The 12,335-nt window shown below is 34.2% G+C and overlaps 2 protein-coding genes and 1 non-coding gene across 4 annotated transcripts; all 3 read left to right on the top strand.

Moving 5' to 3' along the window:
- The first annotated feature begins 83 nt into the window (after nucleotides 1–83).
- Nucleotides 84–4,916, top strand: LOC100186819 (single Ig IL-1-related receptor-like). Its single transcript, XM_002122613.4, has 7 exons — nucleotides 84–257; nucleotides 703–950; nucleotides 1,371–1,532; nucleotides 2,433–2,539; nucleotides 2,947–3,075; nucleotides 3,908–4,109; nucleotides 4,493–4,916. Exons 2-7 carry the CDS (start codon nucleotides 794–796, stop codon nucleotides 4,564–4,566), a joined length of 831 nt encoding a protein of 276 aa, XP_002122649.1. The 5' UTR covers nucleotides 84–257; nucleotides 703–793; the 3' UTR covers nucleotides 4,567–4,916.
- Nucleotides 4,917–5,763: 847 nt separating this feature from the next.
- Nucleotides 5,764–5,904, top strand: LOC113475585. Its single transcript, XR_003397335.1, has one exon. It is a non-coding gene; the product is annotated as a U4 spliceosomal RNA (small nuclear RNA).
- Nucleotides 5,905–6,404: 500 nt separating this feature from the next.
- On the top strand, nucleotides 6,405–11,184 carry LOC100181275 (solute carrier family 35 member C2). 2 transcript variants are annotated; one of them, XR_001975367.2, is made up of 10 exons: nucleotides 6,405–6,625; nucleotides 6,932–7,079; nucleotides 7,471–7,534; nucleotides 7,839–7,911; nucleotides 8,216–8,384; nucleotides 8,652–8,735; nucleotides 9,129–9,304; nucleotides 9,822–9,945; nucleotides 10,040–10,413; nucleotides 10,475–11,184. XR_001975367.2 is itself a non-coding variant. In XM_018816931.2 (9 exons), the coding sequence occupies exons 1-9, from the start codon at nucleotides 6,488–6,490 to the stop codon at nucleotides 10,144–10,146; spliced, it is 1,083 nt and encodes a 360-aa protein (XP_018672476.1). In that variant the 5' UTR covers nucleotides 6,405–6,487; the 3' UTR covers nucleotides 10,147–11,184. The 2 variants fall into 2 exon arrangements, 1 of the variants encoding a protein (XP_018672476.1); XM_018816931.2 differs by having other exon boundaries at nucleotides 10,040–11,184.
- Nucleotides 11,185–12,335: the final 1,151 nt, after the last annotated feature.

The following is a 12,335-nucleotide window of genomic DNA, read 5'->3' as shown; positions in this document are numbered from 1 at the left end:
GGAATATGGGTACTTTATAATATATTTCAATAAGCGGGTTTTTACAACTGTTGTTTTACCGTTACTACCCATCTTTTCGCTTTTGTCATCTCTCTTGTTCTATGTTATTGTGACCGAAGAGACGAAATAAATTTCATTCATTCATTCATTTATTTTATATTAAACAGCAACCTTGAACAAACGTGTTACTCCCATGTTGCTACAGCTGCGGAACGACAAATTGGTCCTGAAATAATCACACTGCGCCTGCATATACCGTAAGTACCACAGAAAGCTTTTTAATGATTATGAGCTGTTATTCACTACATATCATTCATGCTATATACTGTTGTTTCCAGGCATATTTATACGTGTATTTTTGCCGAAAAAGCTAAAATAAAGTTTATATCATTCTTACGTTTTTGTTTTCACCCATTATATAGGCTACAATTTGCTGAATACTTAAATAGGTATGCCAATGCAAAACCATAATTTGTGTACGGTTAGAAATGCTCAAATGTGATCTAAATTTAACAACAATGTTTCTAAAAGCATTTCAAAAAAATTGTGTTAAATTTTGTTGTTAGTTCCCTTCTCTTCCTTCTTTGAATAATTTGGTCTTATTATCGTTTTTGAAAAGATAAACGAATATTATGTTATATCCCCCCAAAATATTGAGTGGTATCGGCTAGTACTATGGGTTAATTATCTTTTTATTTCTAGATACCTTCAAGTGAGTGACCTGGGGACGTACACCATCTCAGTTGAAACAACTTCAAAGAAATTCGGCCACAGTAACGCTTCTGTTATCATAATGGAAAAAAACGTCAACAACTTCCCTTTAGTTGTCGGCCTCTCAGTTGGTCTGAGTGTTTTGCTGATAATTGTACTGGCAGTGATACTGTTAGCTTGCTGTTTTCAAGTCTACACAAAAGTTTTTTGGAAGAAATATTTCAAAGCCTACACTTCAGGTAAAAATATCTTTACCTTGGTTCAATATCATACACTAAAATAAAAACTGGTTTAAATAATTAAGAACGCTCAAGCTATCGGGTATTTTCTCAGATATAGTAGAGTGGGGGAAGACACATTTAACACATAATATCCAAATATCTTGATCATGTTTTAAACAATTAACAACGGTCTATTGGAGTCGTGAGAATATGGTTTAATAATTCATTAAATGTTCTTTGTTTACTACCAAATGGGTCGGGAAAATAGAATGCAAAGGTGTTCCATCTTCTCCACTGCACCATATTAAATAGAGCACTTGTAATTAATATGCTGTGAAAAACACCTTTACAAATGTTATACCTATGTTCTATATAGACATCCCTGCAGAGCACTGAACCCTAAATGACACATAACACTAAAACTACTAATCTTTTCAGAGACGAATGATTTTGGAGCATATTTGTCGTACCAGTACTCAACTGAAATGGATATTTTCTCGCAACAGCAATCGCGCGATGCTTTAGCAACAACACGTGATACGTTGGAGAAACTCGGTTACCGACTGTTCGATGAAAATCGTGATGGTCAATCAAATGGATGTGGGTTTATATTGTTTATCATTATTTATATAGTTTTACACAGGGATGTTTTATCAAGTTTTATGTAGATAAAGTTGACGCAAATATTATTCGGTGGAACAACCACAATTTTGTTTTTATTCGGTGGAACAACCACAATTTTGTTTTTATTCGGTGGAACAACCACAATTTGTTATTATTCGGTGGAACAACCACAATTTTGTTTGTATTCGGTGGAACAACCACTTTTTTTTTTTTCGGTGGAACAACCACAATTTTTTTTATTCGGTGGAACAACCACAATTTTTTTTTGTTCGGTGGAACAACCACAATTTTGTTTGTATTCGGTGGAACAACCACAATTTTTTTTATTCGGTGGAACAACCACAATTTTTTTTATTCGGTGGAACAACCACAATTTTTTTTATTCGGTGGAACAACCACAATTTTGTTTATTTGGTGGAACAACCACAATTTTGTTTTTATTCTGCGGAACAACCACAATTTTTTAACTGGTGCTATTTCCCCCACCTTTAATCAACAGCATGTTTTGCATCTATTATTTTACTGCTAATTCTATATCTTTGTTATTTAAATTGTGGGCATATGTGTCCTTGTGCAAGACTTAATGGCAATTGCTCCAACCCAGTGGTCACTAATGGATTGTCCAAATTATCAGCCATACATAAAAAAAAATCCCCCCCAAAAAATAATCACCCACAAAGTAACATACATGGTAACTCGTAAGCTGGCACGAGGTGTTAAACCCATGTGATAACGACTGTCGTTTTCCAGCCACGCGAGAATAAAGTAAGTTACATTTATTCATTCATTTAAATTATATCCCCTTACTGTTCTCGTTTTGTTGAAACACTAATTATAAACAACATTTCAAATCTTTTTAAATAAAGTTCTTTGCAGACATTGCTGAAAGCTCTATTCAATCAATGGCAAAATGTCATAGAGTGGTTATTATACTAACATCTGAATACATCAAGGATAACTGGAGTGTGTTCAGATTACAACAGGTAAGCATAATGTAGATTGTTGTATCTTTATTTACCTCCAGAGGTATTTAATACAATACAAAACTCTTGTATCATATAGGCTACATATTGTAGCTTGTTGTATCTTTATTTTTATAGCTCTTACAGCATATTTAATACAATATACCAACACTTTTGCCACACATAGAGAAAAACATGGGGAAAAAACAAGTGAAAAACAAAGTAAAAATGAAATAATGTTTGTTTTAATTTAAATTCGTTTTCTAAAATTAACTGTTTTGCGACCTAAATAATTTGATATTTATTGTGATATTTGTTTTTGAAGAAATAAATAATAAGATTTTGGTTGTTGTATTTAATGAGATACCGGTAAATAAAAAATTATGTCACATTAAATGTTTTGTTTAAGTTGGCCATGTTTTCTACAGAGCTTCATGAAAATGATCGAGTCGGGAAGAAAAGTGATTTTCATTCTTGTTCCTGGGATTCAGGAATTTGTTAAACAAAAAGCCAACGAAGGGGATGCTTGCTGTAAGATGGTTTGTCGGGCCTTGAAGGTAGATATGGGTTGGGTGTTTATAACTGGTGTTTAGCGCCTTAAATGAATGTAGCTTGTTTTATTCGAATGTAGCCGTAAAACGCCAGATGTTATAACACGAGTGTTCTGCTTCATACACCTCGTGTCCGCTTACAAGTTATCATGTATGTAACTTATTTATCCTCGCATTGCGGGGCAACGGCCGCAGTCGTTATAACACGGGTGTTCTGTTTCATACACCCCGTGCCCGCTTACAAGTTATCATGTATGTAACTTATTTATCCTCACATGGCGGGCTAACGACAGTCGTTATAACATGGGTGTTCTGTTTCATACACCTCGTGTCCGCTTACAAGTTATCAGGTATGTAACTTTGTGATTTTCTGTATGAATGAATAAGCCAATGAATGTAACTTGCTTTATCTTTACGTGGTCGTAAAACCTCAATTGATATAACTTGAGGTCGTGGCAAAGTGGTTAGCACACTGGCCCTTTGCCCTTTGGTTATGGGTGACAACTCGTAATAGGAGACGAGGTGTATGAAACAGAACACCCATGTTATAACGACAGTCGTTAGCCCGCCATGTGAGGATAAATAAGTTACATACGTGGTAACTCGTAAGTAGGCACGAGGTGTATGAAACAGAACACCCGTGTTATAACGACTTTAGTTGCCCTGCCATTCACTGTTAAATAGGTTTTATTCATTCTTTTTGTAGTTTAGTTTTGTTTTAACTTTTTTTTAAATTTTTTTCGTGTTGTGTTTAATTTTTATTTTATTTTTTTGTTCATAATAGTATTATTTTTAGCTTTAGGGTTAATTTTCATTAAGTGCTTTTTCCTTTTACCAGCTCAACCATGCTATTATATGGTCTGATGACAAGAAATTCAACTTGCGAAAATTCAAACTACAACTTGATGTAGCAATGCCTAAGATCAACCCCCATTCCACTAGTCTACCAACACCTATGAATGAGAATGGCAACGGGAAACCAAATGGTTACCATCGTGGCATCAGCACCGCAACTGACGTTACTGAGCTTAATTCTCCAAGTAAGGATCAAATGTTAATAGCTTGATATATATGTTATGTGGTTCATATGGTAATAATTTGAATAAGGAGTTATGTGGTTCAAATGTTAATTGTTTATTATGGTTTTATGAATAAAATGTTGATGATATAAAATATAAGTTCTATGAATTATGACAATGATGCTTTTTTATACACTTTTACGGTTTTTGACTAACTAAATTTAGAAATGCAATCAGCCATTAACAAAACTGATTGGCAAGACCATAAAATGGTGTAATTATTGGGTAACAAAATCACTATAATTAGCTCTGTTTAATAAATTTAGTTACCTATTTATGGAGTAACTAGTTTTGCTGCATTTCACGTTTTGTCTCTGATTTATTGAAATTAATTTATTTTCCAGGATATTTAAGCGATGGAGTTGACGTTTATTTTCCAACTGTTGATGAGAATGGAACACAAGATGCACAAGTGTGATGTACAGTTCGTGAAACATCAAAATGTCAACATAAAGGGCAAGCTTTGCATATGTTCGGGGGCAGAGGGATATCTTATAACACGTGCTGTGCTCTAACGCTTATAAAGCATTTCTTCAATCTTTTTTTGAACATTATACACAAATGAGAAATCTGTAGTTTTTTCAAAATAAGTCAGTTTTTCAACAGTTTTCAAAATATATCAGTAGAGTTTTTTTAAATTGTATTACAATTTATAACATTCCACTTTAGGTTTACAGAAGTTATCAAATTACTAGGATTAAAGTATAATCCATAAATAGGGAGTTAAAAATAACTTAATACACAAACATGCTTGCTGCTATTAGGTGTGTTGTATATAGAATTCGTGATATAGTGGGGTGGGGGGAGATGGGACACCTTCAGCACATCATATCCAAATGTCCTGACTGCGTTTTAAACAATTAAGAATGGTCAATAGGAGAGGATATGGTTTTATAATTCGTGAACTTTTTTTTTACTACCAAATGTGATGAGAAAGTAGAATGAAAAAGTGTCCCATCTTCCCCCACCCTACTCTATATTTAATGTATGTAGAATTTGTCATTTAAAATGTTAGATTACACATTTCATTGTTCAAAGTTGTTTATCTTTTGCATGCATACTTGGTTAACGTGATCTTGCCGTTTTTGTTCAATAGAACTTTCCTAACTTGTTTGTTTTGTGTTTCTAATAAACGTGAAGTTGTATGTTTTTACTGTTGATTATTAATAAAGTTCAAAACCAAAAAAGTATTAAGAATGGCTGTGTTATACTGTATAGTATGGTGGGAAAAATGGGGCACCTTTTCATTCTCGTCCCATTTTGTCGTAAAAAAAGAATATTAAAGAATTATAAAACCACGACTCCCATAGACAATTGTTAATTGTTGCAAACACGGTTAGAATGTTTAGATATTATGTGCTAAAGGTGTCCCATCTTCCCCCACGCTACTATAAATGTATCTGCTTATATATACATTGCAGACTGCAGTTAGGCAAATATTCTACTCTAAAGTGGGGAGTGTTTGTTACTTCTATTTTACGTCGCGCATAATGGGATTTATAATAGTCACGTGAGTGGCAAACAACAAAACCGTGTAAAAAACGATTTCCTACACACGCCCCACAAACCGTAGACGTTTTCTTTAAATTATGTTCTAATCCTACCACGTCTGTTCAGCTTTGCGCAGTGGCGGTATCGTAGCTGATGAGGTTTATCCGAGGCGCGATTATTGCTAGTTGAAAACTATTACCAATACCCCGCCCTGTCGACGTGAAAAACCGTCGACTGTGGCAATTTCTGATGGGTTTTCCGGAACCTTTACCATTACGTATGTAGAATGACTGTAGGTAGAAATCGTACAAGAACATAACGCATTTCCTAAATAGCGAGGCCACAATAGACACTAACATTTTAATTAGTAACGTTCCGAATGAATAAACTTATTTATCCTCGCGTGGCGAGGCAACGACAGTCGTTATAACATGAGTATTCTGTTTCATAAACCACATAGAAAATGACACTGCTTACAAGTTGACTATGGGTTAGACCTTATTTTGTTTATAAAAAAACTGACGCAGAAAACTCATACGGTACAAATATAAATTTATTTACTTTTTTAAAATTCTTACCAGTTAAATCTATAATATTTTCTCTGTAGAAATATTTGGTTTCCAACCTTTTATAAACTACGTGCACGTTTAGTGACGTTGTAGTACTTGTGGTATGTCAGCTGATTGAAAGTTAATTTAAACTTTTGAAAGTTGTTGTATAACTTGTATTCACGTTAGATAATAATAAGGATTTAAATACACAAATGTAAGTTCGCAATAATAAATTTTATTCAATTTAGGTACAAAACAATAGAATTCGTTCTTTTACAGTGGCATGTGTTGAATTAAATGCGTACTGATGCAAAAACGAAAACTACCGTTTGTGGGACCGGTATTCTAGCAACTGCTGTTAAAACAATCTGTCTTGTGTCAGTATATTATGTTTTCTCAATCGGTCTCACGTTTTATAATAAATGGATGTTTAAGGTATTTACTATTGTTTCTGTTATATGTTTTATTAAAAACACCAAAAACAATCACCCACAAAGTTACATACTTTGTGACTTCTGACCTGCAAGCGGGCACCAGGTGTATGAATGAAACACCTGTGTTATAATGAATGTCGTTTTCCCCCATGAGAGGATAAATATGTTACATACGTGGTAACTCAGAAGCGAGCACGATGTGTATGAAACAGAACACCCGTGTTTTAATGAATGTCGTTGCTCCATTGTACGTTAAATCAATTTTATTGTTGACCCATAAACCTTCAAATTATCTTTTACTTTGCAGAGATTCCATTACCCTTTGATGACAACATGCATCCATTTCCTTACAATTTTCATTTTGTCCGAAATTCTACGAAATGTGTTTCGAATTTGCCGAGAAAATTCCCCAACATTAGATTGGAAAACATATGCAAGTAAAGTTTTCTTAACAGGTAGACATTGTATTTTTAGATGTTGTTTTTTTGTTTTTATTAATGCTTATGTTATTGTACAAGTGGCAGTTTTTAGTGATAACATGGCTGTCTTATTGTGCAACAGCTTTCACCAGTGCTTATGCATTGTACCAGTGGTAGAGTTTTTAATTATAACACGAGTGTCTTATTTTATTGTGCAACAGTTGTAGTTGCTTCATACACTACTTGCTCACCTTTACATGCGTGTGAATCTTTCTACTCTATATTATATGGGTGAGGTTCTATAGCAGGACACGCTAGAGTTGGCTAATTACCCCAACACCGGGGGGTGCTTCGCATGGACCTCACTTACTGTTATAATATATAGGCTATGTAATGCAAAAACTTTAATCATATTCTCCATCTACAGGTGTTGCAAGTGCCTTAGATATTGGATTATCAAACTGGAGTTTCGTTTTTATCACTGTTTCTCTGTAAGTTGCAAATCTTACAAATCGTAAATATATAATTCTGATGGATACCATTAGCACATACTATCCTATATTTCACAATCGTCTGTTAAACAAAGAACACACAGTCGAACGCTCTTTTACAGTCGTATGGATAAGGGCAAGGTTATATAATTCTGTCAACATTTATTGTTTACTACAAAATGGAAAGGTAAAAGAAAATGAAAACTTGACCACCTATCTTTTCCCAACCTAAAAAAGATAGGTGGTTTATATAATATATACAGATATGAATACGATATATTAATAATATGTCCTTTTGCTGCAGATATACGATGGTCAAATCGTCAGCAATCATTTTCATTCTTGGATTTTCTATTCTTTTGCGGATTGAAAAACCTGTAAGTTGTTGATTAAATGAATGGATGTAAAATGTAACTGAGTTACCCTTTATGTAACTTTGTGGGTGATTAATATTATGTTTTTGTGGCCTCCTTGAGTGCAACTTTTGGCACGCCATGGGACCTGGGATTTAGGCCAAAATTGGCCTATTATCCAACATTGTATATGCACATTCTACATGGGATTTGGGATTTAGACCAGAGGTGACTCATTACCCCAACATTGTATATGCACATTCTATTCTGTATGGGTTAGTGTCATTACCTTGTTAAACACAGCTCTAACAGTTCATTTTATTCTCAGAGATTTTCTCTTGTGTTTGTCGTTCTTCTCATTTCATCCGGTTTGTTTATGTTTGTGTTTGAATCGACCCAGTTTAATCTTGAAGGATTCATCCTCGTGTTGTCGGCTTCATTTATTGGTGGAATCAGGTGGACATTGAGTCAAGTTCTTACACAAAAGAAAGAACTAGGTAATAGTTTTGATAATTTCAGTAGTTTTATTGGTTTTAGTAATTTTTTTCTTAATTCAGGAATGCAAATGGTGTTTTATTAAACACTCTGAGAGCTGAACTTAGTAGGGCAGCAGAAAGCTGCCGTCTTTTACTTTAGAGAAATAGTAATCAAAAATTAAAAACACCAATTAAAAAATAATAAAATTATAAAATTTTGTGTAAATAGTGCCAGGTAACATCAGAACAGGAACAAATAAATTATAAAGTTAAGTTTTTGTGTTGCAGGTTTAGGAAACCCAATTGATTTGCTTTACCATCTTCAACCAACCATGTTTATTGCTCTCTTTCCTTTAGCTTTATACCAAGAAGGTATTTATAAAACTGTGGGGTAGCATGGGACACGTTTAGCACATAATATCCCATATTTCTTATTCGCTTTCTTAGCTTTATACCAAAAAGGTTGAAATTATTTTATTGATCTGTTTGTAGTTTAAACTTTGTTTTACAATTATATTAAATAAGTCCCAAACTGTTGTTACAAAAAACAAAAATGGTCACTCACAAAGGTATATGCTACATAACTTGTAAGCGGGTACAAGGTGTATTTCAGTAATTTATATAATGTTTATATGATCATTTATTTAGTGATTTATTTATAGGTTATATATTATATAAGCATCCAGTATGCTCTGCCACTTTAGATAAAAAACTCATTTCCAGTAATTCATATAATTATTTATTTATAGATATTTATTTTTGTAGGTTTATCTTTTTTTCTCTCGGGTCATATTTTTGGTGGCAAAACGTTTTCTGACATTGCGTTATCAGTTACAATGATATTATGTGGAGGTGCCATCGCGTTCATGCTGAGTTGCTCTGAGTATTTATTGTTGTGCAATACGTCATCACTTACACTTTCTGTATCAGGTATTTTAAAAGTAAGTATGTTTAATTATACCAATCCTTCTCAACCCCTGGGTCACCATTTGATTTGGTTTGGTCGCCTACTACCGTGGTTCACAAAGCTTACCCAAATATCTGTGCATATTTCTTAGACTGTTGTTGTAAAAGTTTTGCCCACGAAGTTGTATATTAGTAACTCGTAAGTGGTCCTGTTACGTGGCTTAGTGGTTGAGTGATTTCTCATAACCAAAGGATACCGGGTTTAATGCTCGATGATGCTATTGTGGGTATAAGTGACCTTGAGCAAGAACCTAACAATGATTGTTCCAATGCAGTGGATTGCATAACTTATGGGTTGTATAACCTTTAGTGTAGAGGTGATAGGCCAACTCTGGTTTCAGATCCTTGGCATGCCTCACTGTAGGACTGTAGGCCCTCACCCTCATACAATAGAAACTGAAAGCAGGCATGAGGTGCAGTTAATCCACCCCATATGGCGTGTAATGTGGCACCCATGTTATACCTAAGGGAATAAATAAGTTTCATTTCCAGGAAATCGTGACATTATTGTTGGCAACCACGTATAACGGAGACCATCTTACCCCTTTAAACTGGGGTGGGTTCGTTGTATGTTTGCTTGGGATATGTTTGCATGTTTACCTCAAAGTAACAGCAGGTAACTATGTGTGTTCTCATGGTATAAAAAGAAAGAAAATTGTTCTAATTAGTGTCAAAAAAGTAACAATAATTTATCTGAACCGTTAACGCAGGTACCAAGGATAAAGTTGACGCTTCGTTGGAAATGAAATTATTACCAAACGTTGGATCATCTGATAGTGGGAGTGAGGATGAGATATTTACTTCTGTTAGGAGATAATACAACTTATATTTGTGCCATGTATTGACTGCAGGGGCGTATTCAGGGGGTATATGGGGGACTGGACCTCCCCATTTCCGTGAAAAATCATACATCATTTTATATTGATACAGGAAGGGCCTAGACCTTTAGGCGACAGACCTGGGGTGGCAGGGTGTGCAGGCCAACCCTAGAATTTTCTGCACTGCATTAATCAGTAAACATAGGAACCATATTTGTTTGATAGGAATGTGCGTATAACTATCCATACTCCCCCTGTGTTTTAAAATAAATAGTTTGGCGTAAATAGTTTTTTTTTTTAAATAAAATAAATAGTTTTTTTTTTAAATAGTTTGGCGCCTATGTAACCCTGGGCCCTCCTGTTTGTAGAGAACATGAAATTTGCAGCACATCTGGGTTTCGAGTTTCATGTAAACAAATGTTTCAAAATAGAGTTGGTCTCCAATGTAAATTGTGGACACGAACAAACTATCGACACATTAACAATATATATATTTGTATTTCATCATTTGTTTATAGAAACAACTATATTTCTAACAAAATGGAGTTGCACCTCAAAATGTATATTCCTAGATACGCCTCTGACTGAATAGTACAATTGTTTTTACTTCTACTTTAAATTATTGTGTATGAAGTGCAATACATGGTGTGCAACAGTGCAACTTAACCACTGGGTCACCATTTGATTTGGTTGGGTCGCCTACTACAGTGGTTCACAAACCTTTTGAATGTTATTGTAAAAGTTAAATCATTTTATTGAATGCTTACAAAAGTTGTGTGAAATGTAGTTTCGGAAATTAGATCGCCAAAGTTTTGTTATTAATTTATGTTTAATTTTTGTGTTGTACCAAAAAAAAGGTTTAGAAACACTGTGTTGCAAAATTAATTTAAGTAATTTCAAAGCACATTTCCAAGTTTTTACTTTAACTGCCTTTGTACTGACTATACATTGTATTGTTTAAACATGTTGTCTAAACAATTTTGCTCAATTTAAAGTTTAAATTATAGAACATTGAATTAAATTATTGGTTCATTGAACAGATATCAATATTCAGAGAAGTTTGAAGTAAGACAGAGTTTTTTAAGCTGCCATGTATTTCGTCACATTTTTGATGTGGGATAATATTATTATTAGCACTTAGCAGCTTTTTGTGTTATGAATGGTTTATCTTATTTATTTTGGCGTGGCGGAAAACGACAGTCGTTATAACACGGGTGTTCTGTTTTATTCACCTCATGCCCGCTTACAAGTAAGAGCTGAAGTAAATGTATTGGGGTAAAGGGAAACTAAAACCCTGGCCCCATGACATGCTTTGTGTTGAGATGTTATTGCAAAATATAACTTTACACTTACAAATTTCAAACTATGGTTTTTAACAGATAATAAGCCAACTCTGGCTTACACCCTAGAAATGATGACTTGCCTTTCTCTAAAACCTGCCCTATATTGATTGAGTTTTAATGCGATCTTTTGAATTTCAAGGTCAAATATACCGATCTTGGTAAAATCAACAATACTCGCCCTAAAATAACCATTGCAATTGCTGACAGAATGTATTTGGCAATACAGTTTCTCCAAGTATATTTGTGGAAGGGAAACGTGCACAGTGTTGGGTTGGGTCTTATCCTTACCAAGGTAAGAACAATGCATTCATATACATAGACCATGCTAGTGTTGGTCATAGTACATATTGTTAAGCTTGTACATGACAGTGTATGGTGGCGGTAATGCTGTTATTTATTAAGTGCTTCTCAACCTTCTGCAAAGACCCAAGTATTATCCGTAAATTAATAGCAAAGCTTTGGCAATGGAAATTTTTAAAGTAGATTTCAAACATTTTTTCGTAAGCATACAATATGAATAACGATTTAGCCAAAAAACCAGCAGAACAAACTTCAGGAGTCGCCGAGAGTTTACCAATTTTACTCAAAGTACTTTATGTATTATACTATTAACCGTGAAGAGCTCAGAAAATTATAGGAGGATAAAACAGGTGTGAGCAGAAAGTTTGGGAATGTGATTTAACAATAATTTCCGAAACTACATTTTAGATAACTTTTGTATGCATTCAATAAATTGGTTTAAATTTTACAAAAACATTTAAAAGGGTTTGTGATCCACTGTAGTAGGCGACCCACCCAAATCAAATGGTGACCGAGGGGTTGAGAAGCACTAAATTGTGGTTATC

Source organism: Ciona intestinalis, unplaced genomic scaffold (assembly GCF_000224145.3).
Source record: "Ciona intestinalis unplaced genomic scaffold, KH HT001066.1, whole genome shotgun sequence".
NCBI classification, from domain to species: domain Eukaryota; kingdom Metazoa; phylum Chordata; class Ascidiacea; order Phlebobranchia; family Cionidae; genus Ciona; species Ciona intestinalis.
The sequence above is the reverse complement of the archived record's forward strand: the minus strand, read 5'-3'. Positions and strand labels throughout refer to the sequence as shown.